The sequence below is a fragment of the Syngnathus leptorhynchus genome, chromosome 2 (assembly GCF_054491065.1).
Source record: "Syngnathus leptorhynchus isolate UIUO chromosome 2, UIUO_Slep, whole genome shotgun sequence".
NCBI lineage: Eukaryota > Metazoa > Chordata > Actinopteri > Syngnathiformes > Syngnathidae > Syngnathus > Syngnathus leptorhynchus.
In genome coordinates this window covers 15,976,627-15,997,312 of record NC_141196.1, presented here as the reverse complement: position 1 = coordinate 15,997,312, position 20,686 = coordinate 15,976,627, and the positions used below count along the sequence as shown (strand labels likewise).

Sequence of the window (20,686 nt, the reverse complement as noted above, 5' to 3'; positions counted from 1 at the left end):
ACACTCAAAGTAGTTAGGAATAAAATAAAGTTCATTTTGGCATGGCCAGTTAACCTAAAAATGGATCATTTGAAGTTTCATGAAACCACAGTTCTGTATCCATGACTTGAGCGTGGACTGATCATTGTTGTCATAAAGCGTTCGATCCACAACTAGACTGAACAGTCAGCCTGGTGTCTTAGATGAATGGCTGCTTTTCAGCTCACTTTGCTGACATTTGCCTCGAGGACTGTAAAAAAAAAAAGGAAAGGAAAAAAGTGGAATGACGGCTGAAGGGTGGTGACTTCTCTCCACCCCTTCAACAGCGCTACAGCCGTGAAACCTCGGAGAGAGGGAGGGGATTACAAGTCAAATTAGGCAAAAGAGGGGGCGCTTGAAATTAAAACAACCAGACAAAAGAAACGTGGACTCACTGGAATTAAAACAGAAAAAGGAAAGGGGCAGAGAAGGAGGATTTTTTTTTTAATTTAACTTTTTTTTTATTACTTGCTGTAAACGTCCAGCATACTTTATAAATACGTGTATTATTTAATTATTTAAAGGAAGTAATAAAAGTTTTATAGTTTTATTCTAACCCTTCTCCAACTTTTTCCTGAGGGGCAATCCACAAACCAACAGTAAGTATTTCTTTTAATTTTTTTTCCTCTTTTGAGATGGCACAGTGCCGCCATGAACGCAAGTGGACCAACCGGCTGCATTTCACCACACGTGGCGTTTATTCCAGCACTTTTGTTCTATCTTTCAATTGTTAAATACATCATACTTATTATAGAGAGGGGTCTGATCTAACTTGAGTTTGAGAAAAGGAAAGAAAACCAAAAAAGGATCAAGTTGCTTGTTTAGGAAGTGACCATGAGGGAAGGGGGATACAAAACTCCATTCACTGTATGTAGTATTTTCAACATCTGCATTCGTTGTGGTAACAAATTGTAAACATTACTACTAAACACTTGTTGTAGCTTCCACGCATATTGGTTTCTTGATGAATATCTCTAAGTAACAACCTTATGACCAAAAAGGTGGTCGCAGACGCGTTTGTCTCGGAGATAAGAAAATGTTGCCTTCACTGACTCTGCGCAAATGTGGTATTCTGAAATGAAGATTGGGGAACAACGTTCTACGAACTGGCTAAACGTGAACTGTCCATGATGCTCCACAAACTTAATCTTGATCTCCTTTAAATCCATGTAAATGTGCCAGACGCATTCATTTCCTTATTCGTGCCAAGTACCGAACTGAATTAACTTTGCAGTTTACATTTGATGCTTTCTTCTTGAATTAACTCATGACGAGTGGTTTTCGTGTGTATTTTGGGAGGAAACAAGAAAGTGAACACTGCCAGGGTTGTTTCGCGTTTCGTATAAATTACGAACCAGGGGCCGGCACGTGAACGTGGCAGCAGACCTAGGGCGGCTTCGCAACACTCGGTAATCGGACCCGAGGAGAAACAGCTGTCTGTTCAGCATCGGGGATCCGTCGTGTCCGAGACTTAGAACGCCCGTCGGGCTACGTTTATTTTCTCGGAAACTCGCGAGGATCCAGAGTTGTCTCTGCAGTTTTGGGTCTCCCGCAGTGGTACACAAACATGAGTGGTCGAGGTCAGAAACGTCCCCGTCGAGAAATCCGAATGGGAGCATCAACGAAAGGACTTCAAAGGTCCCGAGAATGACATGTGTTATTATTGCGTAATGATGGAAGAATAGTACGTAAATAACAGTAATAGTAAATAAAACCTTTTACACTAAGAAGCACTTCAAAAAGTTTGTACCAACATCATGATGCTCAGTAGGGAACTATGTTGAAGTGAGTTGAAGGGCTGCATTCAGACAAATGTAGTGTTGCCGCTATCTTGTGGCAAATTATAATTATTGTCAATATTTTTTTGGATGGGTGGCAGGGACACCTATAACCTGTTTTGATTGATTCAGATCCCTTGGTCTTATGGGATGGAAAAATAATTATGGACAGCAGCAAAATGGCGGACCATGAACCCGGGCAGGATTAACGACGACTGCGATCAGTTGCGTGTGAATCCATCTTCTATTATCAATCGCCAACATATATGCCGCAGACGCACTACTGGTAACAGCACAAGGGGATCAAAATGTGTTTTTGTGAGTTTCTACCCCACAGCAGTTATTAGTTCATTATACGTATGTCTCTAAATGCAAAATGATTGAACAAATTGTCTTTATGTCAAGCAATATTCTTTACATTATCATTAGACTTTTTTTTTTTTAGGTACGATTAACGTGTACCTAAAGAAAATAAATTGTTATAACCTAATGAATTTCCATCCATCCATCCATCCATTTTCTGAACCGCTTTGTCCCCACTGGGGTAATGAATTTATATTTTTCAAATATTAAAAGTGATTTAAAAATATTTTGAAAAAGTTATTCATTTTCCTATTGGAAGAGGATGCACGTATCCATGTAACATTGCATCATCATTCAGCTCCTGTATTTCAGGAAGCTGTTTCCTAATATGGCGTGTTCCCTCCGCTCGCGCTCACTTCACAGTGCTGTGTCAACTATTTGTCAACCTTTTGCTGTTTTGAGCTGTGTTGATCCTAAACGCATCACATGTTCATATGCTTCTTCCCAGTACAGCTCCAATCCAAATGTATGGATAATGTCAGCCCAATTGATACACAACATATTACAATGAAAGTTACATAAATGCAACAGTTTTGTTGTTGCAGCTATTTTCACTGAGTTGAACTTAAAGCACTAAGATTGAATGTCTAGCAATGCTCTTCACAAATCTGTTTACATTTGTGTTAGTGAGCATTTCTTACTGTAGCGGGATGTGGGGGGAAGCTCAGAAAACTAGTCAATATCTGATGTGGTCACCATTTTCCCCAGACAATGCAACAACTTCTTTTGCAAAAGCTGCTCACAATTTTTCCCTCAACCTCCTCATTGTAGAGTGGGCTTTTATCATGGAGCACACGTGTAACAATCATGCTGTCTAATCAGCATCTTGATATGCAGAAGTGGGCATCCTGTCCCAATGTCCATCATCGATGGACGCCCATTTTGTGGACAAAGGACGAGAGATGAGAAAGTAAAAAAAAAAAAAAAAAAGGACGGGCGGAAGAGGATAACTCCTCAGTCTGTCACTAACAGAGTTATTTCACTGACTAAACTTGCCCAGCCAGTCGCGTTTACCCGAGCTGTGAAATAAGTGGCGTGGTGTGCCACTATTTTAAAGACGGTAAAAAGACCACTTTCTTGATTTCCTAAGCAACAATGGACGACATAGCAACCGCAGCTGCTTTATTCTTGTTATCTCTCAAGTCCTGCCAACTTCAGGAGCATCGAGACGCGCGCAGCTGCCCGTGAATTTCGCAGTACCTTTAAATAACTGTGGCTTGACTCGGTGTTCTCCTTCCTTGCTTGTTACTTTGGCTCGTGCACTGTGTTATCAACGTGCAAGCCTCCGGTATGGTTCTTGACTTGGGCGGAATGCTGTGATGTTGATGTTCATCTTATAAAGATCTGCAAAACAGGAATCTATTATTATCGACAGTAATGCTGATGAGCTTTTTTTTGGACGGCGTGACGGAATGACTGACAGAAGCGATGACGGCGTGATGGAATGACGGACAGAAGCGATGACGGCCCATTATCGTTTAATAAATAAGGGCGAACTGACGATAACGCAAGGGTGCCCAGGACAAATGACAGACCGGCAAAATTTCACCCCCACATCAACACACACCTTAGAACCTCGTGACACCTATATGAACAAAACTGTGTATATTTATGTATTTTTGTGTGCATCGGTGATGACTCATTATTGATCATCACAATCAGAAGAATCAGAGGGACACCACATCAATTAGTCAATAATTCATCAATAACCTTAACTGTTGTCATTAAAGGACATCTTAAATAAGGAGTGTTTGAGTGTGACAAAGTGTGGGGGACACAGTGATGAAAAGAGGAGTGATTCTCTATGAATCAATTCTTAATCTGGGATTTGCCTCAATGACTTCTTAGTCACACCTGCATTATCTCATAATCGGCCATTCATGTCTACAGATTAACTGAATGTATGTGGGTGGGGGTCACAGTCGGAGGATGGGGGTGTCATTGACCAAAGCTTCCCCTCTTTTCAGGACAATCACAGCCTGCTGGACTGTGAGTAATCACATTACACGCTCGCCTCATGATCACATATTTGGTCATTGGTGGCACACGCAGGCCAATCCGTACTATTAGCGTTTGCCAGGGAATCAATGACCCGAGACACAATCCGGTTCCTAAACTCTTAAATCAGGGCTCTTGCAAGTTTAAGAATCACTGTGTACTTATAAGCAATGATTGCTTTAAACATGGTGACGTAACAGAGAGTGCTGGAGTATGGTTCCTAAGAAAATCACAATCTCTTGCATTCCAAAAATTCCTTCTCTGTGTTTTTCATCCATGTTTTCAAAACCAAATGAAACAGACGGTTATATTTGGACTGGTGTTTCCTCTTGAAATGTTTTCCACCCTTGTGTCAATGACAGAGTGAAAGTCTGTATGTCAGGGTGGTCATGACTGTATTGCTCAGTCATGTTCCAGGTTGGATTGACCTGAAATGTGCGTGTTCTCTCCAGCCACCTGATATTGTTTGCTCCGTGACGTCATCTGTCACAGGGTGCGTGTTTATATTTATGTGTGTCCATGTTCAACACCTCTCAATTCTGGCCCACCTCGTGGTGCGGTAAGGTGATACCAGATAGACGTCACTTGTCTTCGCTGAGGCGCTGTCACATCCAAACGTCACACTTTTGATTTCCCTGCATTGTAAGCGGGTGTCAAACCACGTGGGGGGCCTCATTAAGAAAAGAGAAAGAGAAAGAAAATGCCATTCTTCATAAAGTACTGGTGGAATAATAAATGATGGCATTTTTCATTTGTAATGGAACATTTCATGCTAAATCCATGACATTATATGGCATATAAAAACATTGCAATGTCAAACTGTTAACATGTTAATATCAGATACACAATTCTGTGAAAGGTAAATGCCATGATTTTTCACCAACCGGTCAATTTAAAACTAAATGAATATGACAAAAAGAAATATGTGAATAACATACACCAAAAGGTTTAATAAGCACTTATAAGACAAGAATGAGTGACTCATGCTTTATATAAGCATCTGGAAATTCTCAGCTTTTATAATGTGAATAACTTGTTTTTAGAAATAAAGGAAAACAAAACTGCTCCTCTTCATTCCTCAAGCCATTCTCTCTTGTAGTTAAATGACGGAATAGGAAAAACATTTAAAGAACCTGTTATCAGAGATTTGTTTCTAAAATCAGTATGAATTGAAATTGCAAGTTACTTCGTTATTATTACAAGGCCCATGTATATTAGTGGGCAAGTTAACTGTTGGCTGGCGGCTGGCGTTGCAGCATGCCTTGGTCATTGTGAAAATGTAAACAAAAGAAATGTTACTCTGTGTGACTGCCTTTTGTCGAAAATCCCATGTTTCATGTTTAAGTTTAAATTGTTTTTTTTTTGGTCTTCTTTCGCAGAGCAACAATGGCACCCTCTCTCCTCCAGGCCTACAGGAGGCGCTGGTGGATGGCAGTGACAGCGGTGATGGAGAATCTACTGTGCTCGGCCGTGTTATTGGGCTGGGGCTCACTGCTCATTATGTTGAAGCGAGAGGGCTTCTACTCACACCTTTGCTCAGGTGGGCATCGTATGTATACTGTACAGTGGGGGCTCTACATGTTGTTGTCATTTGTGAACGTGCGTTTCAATTCACAGAGAACGATTCGTTGGTGGTGTCTTTGGGCAACTCATCCGATGGTGAGGTGGAACAGTGGCTCAGCTGTGTGGACCAAGAAGAGATGTTGAATCTGGGCTTCACCATTGGCTCTTTCCTGCTCAGTGCCACCACATTGCCCCTCGGGATCCTGATGGACAAGTTTGGACCGCGCCCCATTCGCCTGACGGGCAGGTAATGCACTAAAAGTCATCACTTTAGGTGGAATTGCCCCAAAAAACTGCCCCAACTATTTCTGCAGAATCTTGGGTCACATTGATACAATCATTGAAATATTTCTGCATGTTTCATCCCTGAATCAGCAGAAAGTGGGATGAATGAAACACCAAGTAAAAGTCCTGTTTCTTCACACCTTACTGCAGTCGTAAAAAGCAGACCGATGGCATTCCCAAAGTGGGAGGAGGGACTTTAGTCTTTTGTGATTCAGTGAATATAGGTGGGGCAGTGTGTCAAGACTTGGGTGGAATGCTTAAGAGAGACAAATGAATGAGGAAATTCAAACAGAATCGGAAAACTAGAGAAATCAAATGGAAAAAAAATGACTTGCAAATGCCATTATTAAACGTCAAGCCAAACAAAAACAACTCCAACTATCTTCCACGTTCCCGTATTATTCACGTGTGTGCTGGCCAAGTTTCATCATTTGTGTGAGCCAGCATAGCCTGGTAAGATGTCTCTGGCACGCATTTGGAAATGAGATGATGTCACGTGTTGGAGGTTTCAATGTACTTTCTCTGGTTACAGCTCGTGTTTCGGTTTGTCTTGCATCATGATGGCCATATCTGCCTACGACCCACCTAGTGAGTACACCAACACGCAACTACCCAAACAAACACACACACAGTAGATATGAAGACATCAGCTGTGGAAACGTTCAGCTCGGTCACACGCTGCTGTCACAAATGTGTCGGGATTCAAAGGGTGCAAAAGTACCAAACGGAACATAAAGTGATCACATGCTGATCACTAATGTGACGCCTGGCGAGAACATAACAAAAAGATGCGCGCAATGTCATCACAAGCTAGCCAAAGTTGTCACCACCATCGGCCGCAGCTGCTTTTAAATATACCGACCTTGGAACAAGAACAAAACTTACCCGGACACTGCCGATTCTATTGAGACCTAACCAAAAGAGTTGTATCAGAAACTTGGTCATCACAAAGATAAATAATTACTGTTTGGAATTGTTTGCCTCACCCATAATAGGAAAACATCTTGGTGCGAACTAAAACCACACATATTTGGTATCTTTTTGAAACTATGACATGATGCGGGGGGGTGACGTTTTTGAATCCGCAGTATTCCCCCTCTGCATGGAAAGCAGCTTACTATGAGACTAGTCATGGTGTTACATGTATTTTGGCATAAAAGTGTGCGACTCGAGTTGCACGTAATTACACGCATACTACACACAGTGAAATGGGAGACTTCTGTGGTCATCCCAGCGGCATCTGGTAACAAACGCAATGACAGTTTTGGCCTTTAACTCTTAACTTGCAGCGCTTTCGGCACTCATCTTTCTGGCTCTGTCCATGAACGGCTTTGGGGGCATCTGCTTGACCTTCACCTCACTCACGGTAAGATACAGAGCCCACAAATCAACAGAAAAAAATTAAATAGGCAAACAACTATTTTTGAGGGTCTGGAACGGATGAATATCTTTTCAATTAATTTCAATGCGGAAAACTTATTTGAGATACAAATAAATTCAGTTACAAACTTTGTCACCGGGCAAATAAAACATCCAGTTGACCACAATATTGATAAGCACTGTCTTTAGAGTTGATCGCAGTTTTATGATGGCAATAGTTAGCGTCGAGCTTTCAATGAACTTGCCCAGGTTTGAGGTCACATTGGTGAATGATAAACAATCTTTCACCTGTCAACAAAATATATTTGCCCTTTTTGTGATAGCTGCTCCAACTGTTGCTTCCTCAGTGGCCCGCATACACTGCATTCTAAATCGTGTTATGTTTAGAGGTGTCACAGTACAAGTCAAGTGTCCTAAAGGGGAAGGCCGCAAACATAATACAAATAAGAATCATGTTGTGCTTTCAATGGCGCGTGATCCGAGTCAAGCTCATGCCGATTTTCCTCGTGAGGCTGAAGTAGGGTCAGAATCAACTTTTTGTCAGCTGCTTGCGTTCAATCCGCCAGATCCTCAAGTGTCTACGTTGTATAAGAGCCGCACTGAGGAAAGTGGCCTGGTGTTCTTTTATCAGATAAGTTTTTGGTAGCTAGCGTGGCCACAGCCTCTGTTTGCCTCAGCTGAGGCAACACTCTGTGTTGTGTTTACATTTACATCAAACACGTGTTTTAGCGTGTGATGTGTCAGCTGCTAAGGACAGTCCTCAAGCACATTTTATTGTCGCTGCGCCTGGCAAGTATTTTGGTTCGTCCTGTCCCCGCAGCAGCGTACGTTTCCATCCCCCCGGCTCCACCAATAGGAGCCCTCGCTCAGCCACACACCCTCTGTCCGCCAGCTCTCGGCCCACTCACCTCTATTTCAAACAGTCAAGGCCACACTTTCTCCGCTCTTAGCCCCGTGACTTCTACCCTTCCCCCTTTTTCTCTCTGTTATGTGCAACAAATCAATTGTGTCTTCACACATGTGGATGTTTAATGTGTCCACGTGATTTGGTACACATAAAATGGATGCTAAACAAATTAAGAGATTCAAAGCGGAGATGACATTAGACTTCAACGGACATCTGGCTACTCGAGTCGGGAACTATTTACAATGAAGACACTTTATTTCATACAAATCAATTGTGGTGAGCACAGGCACTGGAATTGCATGTCCACCCATTTTCTACTGCACTTGTCCTCATTAAGATTACGGGTGAGCTAGAAGCTATCCTAGACTTTGGGCGAGAGGCGGCGTAGTGAACAAAATTTAATGAGTTGCTAATTAATAGTTATAACAGTCATGCCAAATGATAATTATGTCTTGAAATAAAGGTTATCTATAGAACGCATACCAGACGGTTGACTACAATCTTTATCGTGGAGGCTTGACTGAAAGTTCATTCCATTCCATTTACATGACAGACTAACGCCAATGCCGCAAACGCAGGCTGACCAAGTAAATGAGTTCGGGCAAAAGCAACCGAATTTCCCCGTCACCGTACTAGACTAAAGACATGTGGTTTGATTTCTGTCGAAATGATTGTCATTTGGACCACGCACACATACGGTAAAGAGTTGTCCATGTTCCATCTTTGATTGAGTCTTCCCCTCCCCACTGTCTGGAACTGAATGACATCCACAGTGCTGTTATTGTTGTTTGGAGAAGTTGGAGGCTCACGTCACATCCTAATTAGAGGCATCTCGCGCAAATGTTTGCTTGACTTGAACGAGACCTTTCAGTTCCCGTTGGCAGGGAAGTTCCTTCTCACTGCTGTCAACAAACTGTTTCTTTGGTTCGCTTTTGCTATCAGCTTCATTGTGTCACTGTATAAAATGTTAAAATGTTGTTGCAGGTATCACAAGTGACTAATATTAGCAGTGAAGTTCAAATATTCCAAATGTACACCCCGATACCCCCCCCATTCGATATAATATTGCCCTGCTCTATATAAGATCTCTAATTGTTGAGAATAAAAATAATTTATCTTAAAATCGATTGTAATTCCTTTGTTGGACATATTTTCAACAAAATGAAATGAATTACTAATGATTATAGTCACTGTACCGCTTTGATATTGGTGGTGCTAAAATACAGATTACGCGAAGAAAAAAAAGGGTATAATAAAATATCCTTTTTTTTTTGGTTTTTTTACAAAAACTTGATTTCCTATTTTAATCAAATTTCTCCCCATCGCAAAATGAAAAGGTCAGTGTTAATGAAATACATTTTTACTCTTTATTATTTTTCCCTCTGGTATTGGCTTCAATTCTTCGGAAACCAAAAACCTGTTTTTCCATAATCAACTTAGCAATAATTAAATTAAATTAGTCTCTAGAACAGTTGGAAAAATTGCTAAAAATAATCACACTAACTTGGCAACGCTGACTGTTTGCAATTTTTTTTTTTTTTTTAAGCAGTGGGTGGAATGCACTTAGAACTTTACGAGCAACAAAAAAAATATTCAAAATAAACAAATCCTGACATTTGAATTAATCAATAAAATCAACAAATCATCCTTTCTTAGGTGCATGGGTAATATTGCCTAAAAGAGGCATTGTTTCAATTTTGTTAATGGAACATTCTCATATCTATTTTAAACATGACCTTGTACTTCTGTCTAATAAGTTAAAGAAGTAAATCAAATATTTGTTAAGTGCCCACAGACTTCTTTGTAAAAGTTCAAACAAGGTCAGGGCTCACGTCACTGAGAGACGTCACCTTCCCGCCAAACCATTCCCACAAGCGCACACACACCTTTGAGCATACCTTTCAGGTGTGCCTCCCCTTCTTTAACAATCATCGCACTTTTGGTTTGGCTTTTATGCTTCTCATCGACACGGCTGGAATGAAGGCAGGCTTCTCATGCGCAATCTTAATAGCCGTGGAATTCCCTCCAGGGGCCTGTTGGATCACACAACAGTGGAAAAAAAAAAATCATGTTCTTTCAATGTATTACGAGAGCTGTCACTATTCCCAGCGTGGCGCTCAGCAAATATGAAAAACAAAACACTGCAGGGAAGCATGGAGGAGCCTCTGTAAAGTCACTCAGGGTCAACTCCAAAGGAAGTTAAAAGCACTCATGTTGTTATGAGAAAGCAACTCAGCTTTTTTGGACACGTGTGGAGAAGCTGGAGGAGGGCGAGGTACCAGTGATAGTTTTCCTGTATGGTCAGAATTATTCAGCTGTCGTTTGGTGTTCCCCCAGGAGCTCTGGGAGAAGGGCTGCAGCTATCAAATCAAAACAATTCACACTACGGTACTTTATTTTTAGCCGAGAAACTGATTAAGATACGGATTTTTGTTCCACTTTTTTTTTTGGGCCATTTTTTATTTCTTTCTACATATCTGCCATTTAATTAGAAGCCTGGTATTAAAAATGAGTAAACGAGTATTTTGGAGATTTTTGAAGCAGATTTTTAATCAACTTTGGTCTTCTTCCGTGTTTTGACTTAGATGCGAAATTTCAGAATTAATGGACGAATACTATAATTTGCTCCTAACTGCGCCACCACGTTATCCTATCCGTACAGTTATCCTGATTCAAGTCTGCACATGTACAGTAGAAGATGAAACAGTACACTGGATGAGAAGGAAGCAGTAGAAACATTGCATTTTTATTCTTAATCTGCAGTGTTACGAATGAAACTAAATATGTAACACAAACATTAAATACACCAGTCTGACTGTGAAAAATTGGAGATTATATTAAAAGTGTCGGAAAATTTTACATGAGGTATGTAAGGAGAGACAAAGTTCGCGAAACATTGCCCAATTTAAAATGAAGCTCACTGCTGCACTTAACGTCGTGCATCAATCAACAGCATCTCTCCTGGTTGCAGCACAATCTGTCAAATTCTTAATCTAGGATTACTCTATGCCAAATCGACATGAACAAAAAGCTTTCGATCCACATCTACAATCATTTTTAATCCAAATGACAATTCTTTAGCCTTAAGGGGAGCCTCTGCTTTATGGTCCTGACTCAATTACACTCCTTTCATCCTTCATGATTACTAATTTAAGAACCCTTTTTTTTCCACTGAACTCTACTTCCCCTTAGAATCCAGTGTTGCATAATCAAACCTGAAGTTTGGCCCACTCTGTGGAGTGATTAGTGGCGATTAAAGTCACAGTAAGGGGCGTACATGCCTCAGGTGATTGAGCCAACGGGAGCAGAGCCTGAAATGATTGGAGGTGACAAATGAGCAGCCATCTTTGTCTGACTTCTCTTCCCCGGGGGCCTCAGTGTGTCACTTAACATCGCCCGACACGAATTTATTGGAAGCGTGAAGACACATTTTGTCTTGCTGCAGACATCAGTAGGCTGTTAAAGCTCACATGTCTGGAATAACTTTGCTTGAACATCAGGAAAAGACACAAACTCCCCTGTGTGCTGTGGGCCCTCTCGCCTACCGTCGATAAATCAAAAGTGCGTATGGCCTTGAACTATGTCCATTCCCAGAAGCCATGAATTGGGACGGGTGTTTTGTGCCCTTCCGACATCCTCAGGAAAGCTTTAAATTTCCTGTTTACCCACCACCATCAGCATCATTGTGTCAGCTCTAACTCTTGCCCTAAAGGTCATCGTCGGACAGCAGCCAAGAACATAAACGTTGACATTTTCACATCTGTAGGCTTTTTAGCACCGTTAAGTTCCTGGAAGGTTTTGTGACTCTCCGTATATGCTTTTGCTCTGATCGGTATTAAGTAGGGCCTGACTGTAATATTAGACCTTTTCAGATCGGTAAAAATCTGTCTCCCCCCCACATTCACACATTATAAGACATTCAAACATTTTTTTAGATCAGCAAAAAAAAATCTGCCAATTTTTGTCTTTTTTGTAAAGTTAAACAACTACTAAATGAAAAAGTGAAGAGTCAGATGTTTTGCCAGTGAGAATCAATCGTTTTCTTGGATCGGAGGAAGGAGCGAATGCTGATAACATTATCGAGTCTCAAAATGGTATCGCTGCATTGCTAGTTGAAACTAAGTTAGGGTCAGGCTTGTTTCATACTTAAATGGGAGACTGCTAGGAAATGCTTCTTGCTTTGTTGGAGCAAGCTGGTAGAATAGCAGAACATTGTATCAGTACCAACACTGCATGAATAAAAAGTTGGGACTCTATCAAGAAAGGCATCTGCTCATAAAACCAATGCCCAAAAAAACTGGCACGATGGCTCTAGCTCACCCATGATCCTCGTGAGTATTCGTGCTTCAACTGGATGCACGATTGCGGAGAATAGTATTGTAAAGCGACTCTTTTAAATCATAATTAACACTGCGAGACCCCAGTTTTCGAAGACAGAGACTCTGATGAAATCAAGAATAGGGAAAACCCAGCCAGTTTGGTTTTTCATGGAGGTAATTAGTTGGAGAGAAAATTGAGCTTGTAGGGCAGCATAGTTTCAATCCGCCACATGTGATCTCATAATCGTCATTGGCCCACTGAAAACTTGTAATTAAAGTACACTGAGTGTGCCAGTGGCACAATAGGAGCATTGTGTCGCGGGCTAAGCTGCTTATTACTGTAAACGGGTCAACCTGATGTGTGATGTCTTCGTGCCTGGTGCCAGCCTTTAGAAAGTGCAAAATGAACTGAGTCTGTTCGAGTACGAGGTCGACACCCAGTCGGGTCAGAAGTCTGCTGCTTGCGAATGCACTCGTGTGAAAATGAGTGACATCGTCACTGTGTCATTGAGTGCACATGGAAAGGGATTGTACTGTCTGGCTCTCAGACACCCAAAGATGTTGGCCGAACAGAAGATGCCTGCCCCCTGCTGGCCGAAATGAGAGACAGAGAGAGAGAGAGAGGGGGGGGGTCTGTTTTGGGGTTATAATATACACGACATTGATTTATAATATACAGGACCCAACATTTGGTTGATTTGTCCTTTTTCTTGCTTGCGTTACCAGCTGCCAAATATGTTTGGTGCCCTGAGCTCCACCATCATGTCGCTTATGATTGGCTCGTATGCCTCATCTGCCGTTACCTTCCCTGGAGTCAAGGTAAGTTTCTAATATACTGACATTAAATGCAATAGTATCAAAGAGTCTTTAAGGGAAAGTTCATGTTTTGAGAAACCAAGATTTTTTTTTGAAGGAATAATTTCGACTGATTGTGATGATTTCAATATTTTTTTCTCTGCCCTCCAGCTCATTTATGATGCAGGCGTGTCCTTTAAGGTGATCATGTGGTCCTGGGCTGGCCTCGCCGGGTTTGTCTTTGTTAACTGCTTCCTCAACTGGCCCACGGAAGGTTTCCCGACGCCAGAAGAAGTCGATTACAGGTTAGTGTGAGGTGTCTTACATGATGTCAAGTTCCAAATATGACTTGATCTCAACATTCTTTTCTATTGTTTTGGTGGGCCACAGTAAGATCCTCACACTGCGAGTGTCACCGTCAACTGACCAGAAGGTTGTTGAAGAGAGACTGAGAGAAAAAAATGGTGAAATCCAACACTCAGCGGAGAAACTTCCCAATGGAGGCAACGTTGGGCCCAGTAGGTCAAAAACACGCTCTCCGAATTCGCCGTGGAGAAATTCCACATCTGTGTTTTGGATCTCATTTGATTGTTCAATAAGAATGAACTTGATTTGCTCTTTCAATGAAAAAGTGTCCATCTCCTCTCTCAAGGTACCGTTCCATTCCGTCGCTCTGTTTTCTCACCCATCTTCCTGTGGAGTCTGGTCACAATGGGGATGTCCCAACTGAGAATCATCTTCTTCATGGGCGCCATGAACAAGATGCTAGAGTTCATGGTGACACGTGGCGAAGAACACCGTGAGTGTCACCTTGCTTCCTCGCAGTCCCAGAAGACAAGTTAACATGAGTGGGCTTTTTTTTTCCCCCCCACGTTACAGCATCCGAAGATTTGGTGATTGAGAGTGCAGAGAAAGGTGAGCAGTGGCTCGATTTCAGCCACGCCACATAAATATGCCTGGTTTTGACCCTACGCTCTCTTTCAGTCAGCTTCTACTCATCCATCTTCGGCACCCTGCAGCTGCTGTGCCTCGTCACGTGTCCTCTGATTGGTTACATCATGGACTGGAAGATGAAGGAATGCGAAGAGGACAAACCCCTCGCACCGGGAAGTGAAAAGAGGTAGTGGATCTTCAGCCTTACACTTACAAAAAAACGAGAGTATAAGTAGGTCAAAAAAAGTGCCAAATGGATCGACTGTCATGAAACGCCTGCCCCATGTCCCCCAGCGGGCCCAAGCGAGACCGCACTATCCAGAAGCTGACCAACGTCATGAGGGCCTTCATCCTCACCAACCTGCTGCTCATCATTTTCGGCTGCTGCTCCCTCATCGACTGCCTGCCGCTACAGGTGGCTGGAAATAAATACAAGTTGCATGTCGGGAGTCAGCCGTCAATGTTCACGTCTTTGTTCGTCCGTCTGTTAGATCCTGACCTTCATCCTTCACACAATGGTCCGAGGCTTCATCCATTCCTGCTGCGGAGGTCTCTATGCTGCAGTGTGAGTGTACTTTCTCCAGCCAGGATTGTGTAAATGAATGGGTCAAAACAAATCTGGCATTGTGACGATAAAGCTACGATTTCCTTTTTCTCTTGGTGAAGGCAGAAATGTTGCCATAGCTTGAAATGATCCAATCCAAGTCCTCATACCATACTTCCTTTTGTTTTCAGCTTTCGGTAACCATCCACTGTTTCTCCCATCATAGCTACCCATCCAACCACTTCGGCACACTGACTGGCCTCCAGTCTATGATCAGCGCTGTGGTCGCCCTGCTCCAGCAGCCACTCTTCATCGCCATGGTTGGGCCCCTTGAAGGAAACCCCCATTGGGTGAGGACAGCCACCATTTCACATCATTTAGAACCAATAAGCATTCATAGCATATTTGAGCACATTTCAGCACATCCAAGGGTGTGAAAGATCTAAAAAAAAAAAAAGTTAGTTAGTTATTTCTGTTGAACTGACAAAACGCAGTTCCTTGTGGCGTTAAAAAGTCAATACGCCAATTCTAAATTGACTTTGATCTGTCTTCATTCTATCTATGCTAGCAATGTATAGTGACAGTCAGAGGTTTCATTGCAAACTTGCACATTTTTTTTTTTTTTTTACATCTGCTGTGGGAATTTGTTTTTCCAATGGTGGCTCAATAAAGGTTGCGAATCAGTGCGCTAACAGAAACATTTCCGTGATCCAATCAGATCAACGTGGGCCTCCTGATCCTCTCATTGGCCGGCTTCCTGTTGCCCGGGTACCTGTTTTTCCATCGCAGATCCCTGATCAGGGAGAAAGAAGCCCGAGACAAGAGGGCCACCGGCCAGGAGATGCAAGCGCTCAACATGGCGGAGGCCAACGGTTACAAGCACCAGAGCAACGGCCAAGCGGCTGTCGAGGCTTAAAACAGGAGCGAGGATTTGAGGAATTATAGGATTTATTTTTGTATGTGCCTGCAAAATAAGCAGCAATATGTCCAATGTTTTTTTTGGGTCTGAAAACCGTATAGATTGACATAGGAAACCACCGCCCCACCCCCCGGCTCCCTTGGCTCGCACGCCCCCCCTTCCCGCTTCGCATTGACTGATGACAGTGTAAGCCTCGTCCACGCTGTGGCGCCACGTGACCGCGAACTGCGCCACCGACATTTGTTGGTGTTATTTATCGGGGTTCATGTTGTCACAGAGCCAAATGAGTGCAATCCAAAGCCATACATCTACTCTACTCAGCAACGCACACGTCCGCCCCGGTGTGGCCTCCGCGTTACGCTGCGGACATTCTGGTACTTGAACACTTGAATCAAATTTTCAGACAAATCATCGCAATCCTCACTAACACCAAAGAGCAGCTTGGAAAACAGTCGTATTTGTCAGTATTGTTCAAGGAATGTGCTGAAGTAAGTTTTTAGTGAATTATTATTCTTATTGTTCTTATTAATGATCATTGCTGTCTCCAGAGATTCAATTGATAAATGTCCCACAGGTAGGAAACGTGATCAATCTTGAAAGACTGCAGCGAAGCTTGTAGAGACGTCATATCTACCTCCTCCGTTTCACTGTCTCTCTGCAGCCGACTGCACCATCTGTCTACCAACTTTTTGTTTTTATCCATCAGTAGAAAATATGAATTCCCCAAAACAGAATCATTTAATCAGTGAAGTTGTCTCCTTTCATATAACTCCAAGTGGAGCTGATTTAACCCTAGGAATCCTAGACTGATTATTCAATTCAAGTACGCATTGTGTGTTCATGTTGTTTTGTTTCGGCACTTTGTACTGCTTTATGCACAGAAATGAGACGGTGTGTGTATAAAATATGTATTCAGTGTATTTTCATACTATAGATGCAGTAGAATTCAAAAGGGAAGCATTTGTTTGACCAGCAAATGTTTTGTAGCCTGCCAAGCTGATTGCCTGCATACGCTTTGCTCCATGTAGCTTTTCTCGTCATGACGTGTTGATTCGCGAGTAACAATCCGGCCAAAACAATGAACTTTCTGTACATAGTTTTGAGTGTTTGACTAAATGACATATTCTACTTTCTTTACCATATATGTGTCCAATATGTGTTGCAGTGACTTGGCCAGAAGATGCTTGCTGTGCTTCAATTAAGTTTTGTGTAATGTTCAGATCGATGAGGGGGCACTCAAGTCTGCAAGTCATTGTACTATGCAACGGTAGAGTTTGGGCTTATGCAATCACTTTGTAAAAGATAATTTGTTTTGATGATGCATTTCAGTGTCCTTACATGTTGGTTTGACGGCTGCTTTTAGATGTGATGCATTTACTGTACGCATTTTCTTTCCTTTATGCAAGTTTGTCTAGACTTGGGTGCCTTTCCCTGACATTTGGCTCCATGGCAACGCTGACTTGAAAACAAAAACTTGTGCCAAACTAAATCCAATGTATTTGGGACCGTAAGCTGCATCGTCAAAAGTTGCAGCAACTGTATGCGGAAAGACTGGACGACAACCAAGAAGTAAAATACACATGTGCATGTCGTAACTTTGAAAGTGTCAGTGGTGTTGATGGATCATTCCTGTGAACTTTCAGAAAGTCAAAATAGATATCACCAGCATAACTGAGAGGATTACAAAGCTTGTTTTTATCTGCTAAGTCAAGAAGGGCTGCTTTTGCTTTTCTGATCAACACCTCTGATATTTTTCTTTACTTTGTATATCATCAATCACGCACATCGGCTAATGTAATCCTGCTTGAAGTAATTAATACTAGATACAAGAATCATTTTAACCAGCTTGTGAATTTGATAAATAAATACATGGATGAAGTAAGACTTTGTGTAAAAGAGCATTTATTTACAATGGATTTAAGCCTAGAAATTCACAGCAACGTCAACCATATGCACAGGTATGCGCAAAAACATACCCTGACCAAATTCCGCATTCAAGTGAATTCATCTTGATTATGAATCCTTGCGAACCTAACTATATGTGCCTGGCCGTACGGTTGAGAAATCTAAGCGATGAGGCATATCCCGAAGCAAGCATTAAACATTGTAACAAACGTTTGTGTTGGAAATAGGGTGAAACATTATCACAATAATGTCAAAAAGGGACACAGCTTGCCGTCAAAAAGAGTCCAAAGTGTTGTTGTGCCCACTGCTCCTGAACGCACCACACAAACATTTCTAGTTTCCAGCGAGCCAATCTGCTCTTTCACAATCGCATACTTTGAATAGTACGGGTGACACACACATACGCACGCACGCACGCATACACACGGACTAGAGCCTATCTGAGGCTGTTGCTGTTGGGTTGCGAGCCAGGCAGGCCAGTATGATCAGGGCTGTGGCGGTTCTGCAGAAATACGGGAACAGAGAACCAACTCTATTAATATCGCTAATATCATTGAAAACACTCGAGGTTTGTGGGAGCAACAAAGATATGATTTGAAGGTTTAATGCCATCAAACAATGACTGGGATGCAGTAACTTCAGTTTTTCAAGTGTATGCTTGGTTATGTTTGACGTTATGGTATTTTCTTAAAGTGACATGACTAAGAAAAAAATGATTGTGTGGTGTTGTTTTTTTCATGTGGGGGGGGGGGGGCTTTATTGTATAAACTCATGCTTGAATGAAATAACACCTTACCTGTTTTTTTTTTACATCTAATAAATTAACTGAGTCTAATGGCCAAAGAACTTTATTTGAAGTAAACATTAGAGAAATATGAGGTTAAAACAAAAAAGGAACTGATGTCAACCAAAAAATATTATTATTATTATTATTTTACATGCCATTAAATGCAACCTTGCTCCCAACCCCACAAACTAGTGCTAATGGCGAGTGTCTAAACCCCCCCCCCGTGAGTATCTGGAAAGTGCCTTTTGCTTTGCTTTTTTTTTCTATTTTGTATAAGAAACTTGAATGAAAAGTTTTTGAAAAAACAGCTATTGCAAAAATTGCATAATAAAAATAATAAATATAATAATAACAAAACCAAAACAATGCAATAAAAATAATAATAAAGAAAAAATGTAATAAGGGAAAAGCTTTGTAGGATTTCAAGTAACTCAAATGCAATGACAAACCACTCCATGGGTCATCTTGCATATGTATTACAAGTGTCTTCTTAATGTTTCCAATCATGTCCCTTACCTTCTTCTTTTTCTTATCTTTCTTCTTTTTCTTGCGATCTGGATCATCATCCCTCTTTTTCTTCTTCTTTTTAGGGTCGGTATCTGACGGTGTTTCCGCTGCGTTGAAAAGGATGCGGGTGAGAGGGCATTTTGCAAACGCTGATGTGTGTGAGTTTGTCTGTTAGGTGGACGTCCTACCTTGTGGTAATGGGTCTTGCGGGCGATGGTGTTTGTGCTTGTGCTTACTCTTCTTCTTTGGTGGCTGTATGTGCATCAGCCGGTACTGCTCTGGGAGCTGAAAAACAAACACAAATTAACATGTGCAGTCATTTTTAAAGCATTAAGACACACATACTCATAACTAGCCAATCTCTCATACTAACAATTCAATTCTATGGGTGATTTTAAATTTTCAACGAGCCTAACTAACAGGCATGTTGTTAAGAATGTAGGAAAAAGCCAGTCTTTGGAGAAAACCTGAAAAAAACAGAGACTCAGGGTGAACATAGAGGAAAATGGATAGGGTAGGTCTTTACCGGCCCAGTGTGTAGTCTGAAGCCTGTTAGCAAAGCGCCGGTGAGCGGACTGAAGGAGTTTCCAGACACTGGTGGCTTATCGATCAGGGATCTCAATGAGCTCCCATCTTGATTCCCGGGACAGTCGATCATACCTGCGACAAATAGGAAGACAGACGGCTGAGCGAGCATTCAACAGGGTTGCCACAAAAAACGGACACTTTGGATCTAAATAGACGAGGTGGCAACAAACCCTAAGAAGGGATGAAAGCTGAATATAACAATCTTTGAAATAGTATTTGTATCACACGTCCATGACTCACCTGGTAACTCTGGGAGAAAGTTGCTGAGCTTCTCCTTGACCTTCTTCCCGCAGAACTTATTGTAGGCGTGTTCCAGGTTGTAGTGCGTGATGAGGTTGGTGTTCCCAGTTAACTCGTTCCCAACTAAACATAAAGTTGGCCACATTACCATACATACATAGTTTATTTTACATTATATCACTATTAGCGTTCGGCGACACAAGCAGCTATGTTAAAACATAAATGCACACATGAGAAATGAAGCTTTAAATGTGTTGCAGCGAAAGTCGTGGCGTAAATGTGAAAGTTGCTCCCAAGAAGCGATCAGCATGACTGACGTTAGCTGCGTTAGCATTGTTTACAAACTACTTCCGATAATGTGTCGAGTATTTCCATGACGTCCACAAACGCAGAACACAATTCAAATCAAGAAAAGCTCGTACAACGATACAGTACCGGGTAGTTCTCGTAATAAATAGAATGGTTCATTCATGGCACCAGACTTCCGAAGAGGAGGCCCCTCATCCCCGAGCTGTGGTGCCATCTGCCCTGCTACAGAGACTTGATTTTGCGGGAGAGGCGGCGGAGGTTTCCCAGGTCCGAATCCGAGGGTAGACGAACCGGGTGGTCCCTGAGTTTCATTTTGTCCAAATAAAGTTGAGAACATTTCCGTCATACTTGCCACTGTTACAATTGTAAATATCTAGACGTAAACGGGTTACGCAAGTATGTGTTTAAAGAATACTGTGATGTGATGCTTCCCCATTGAATACTATTTCTTGGTGACGTTCTCACGTAATGCCATGAGTAAAGTGGCAAGATACCGTAATACCTGGTCAGTGTGCGCATGCCGTTATACAATTACGGATTCAGAAATT

The 20,686-nt window shown here is 41.9% G+C and overlaps 2 protein-coding genes across 2 annotated transcripts; one reads left to right on the top strand and one right to left on the bottom strand.

The window, feature by feature from the left end:
- The first annotated feature begins 200 nt into the window (after positions 1-200).
- Positions 201-17,710, top strand: slc43a1a (solute carrier family 43 member 1a). Its single transcript, XM_085902951.1, has 15 exons — positions 201-617; positions 5,537-5,697; positions 5,775-5,967; positions 6,538-6,593; positions 7,295-7,371; positions 13,338-13,430; positions 13,578-13,711; positions 13,797-13,924; positions 14,059-14,205; positions 14,286-14,321; positions 14,391-14,526; positions 14,634-14,754; positions 14,831-14,904; positions 15,110-15,233; positions 15,602-17,710. Exons 2-15 carry the CDS (start codon positions 5,544-5,546, stop codon positions 15,797-15,799), a joined length of 1,671 nt encoding a protein of 556 aa, XP_085759077.1. The 5' UTR covers positions 201-617; positions 5,537-5,543; the 3' UTR covers positions 15,800-17,710.
- On the bottom strand, positions 17,685-20,629 carry med19a (mediator complex subunit 19a). Its single transcript, XM_085902953.1, has 6 exons — positions 20,265-20,629; positions 19,830-19,952; positions 19,528-19,661; positions 19,190-19,286; positions 19,011-19,108; positions 17,685-18,209 (listed from the first exon to the last, which is right to left on the bottom strand). The coding sequence occupies exons 1-6, from the start codon at positions 20,482-20,484 to the stop codon at positions 18,144-18,146; spliced, it is 738 nt and encodes a 245-aa protein (XP_085759079.1). The 5' UTR covers positions 20,485-20,629; the 3' UTR covers positions 17,685-18,143.
- Positions 20,630-20,686: the final 57 nt, after the last annotated feature.

Excerpts from the sequence above, each read along its gene's own strand:
- slc43a1a (XM_085902951.1), top strand. The coding sequence starts at position 5,544 with ATGGCACCCTCTCTCCTCCAGGCCTACAGGAGGCGCTGGTGGATGGCA. Across the intron at positions 7,372-13,337 it reads TGACCTTCACCTCACTCACG|CTGCCAAATATGTTTGGTGC; the intron begins GTAAGATACAGA and ends TTGCGTTACCAG. Across the intron at positions 13,712-13,796 it reads CCAGAAGAAGTCGATTACAG|TAAGATCCTCACACTGCGAG; the intron begins GTTAGTGTGAGG and ends GGTGGGCCACAG.
- med19a (XM_085902953.1), bottom strand. The coding sequence starts at position 20,484 with ATGACGGAAATGTTCTCAACTTTATTTGGACAAAATGAAACTCAGGGA. Across the intron at positions 19,953-20,264 it reads TTTATTACGAGAACTACCCG|TTGGGAACGAGTTAACTGGG; the intron begins GTACTGTATCGT and ends CTTTATGTTTAG. Across the intron at positions 19,109-19,189 it reads GCAAGACCCATTACCACAAG|CGGAAACACCGTCAGATACC; the intron begins GTAGGACGTCCA and ends TTTTCAACGCAG.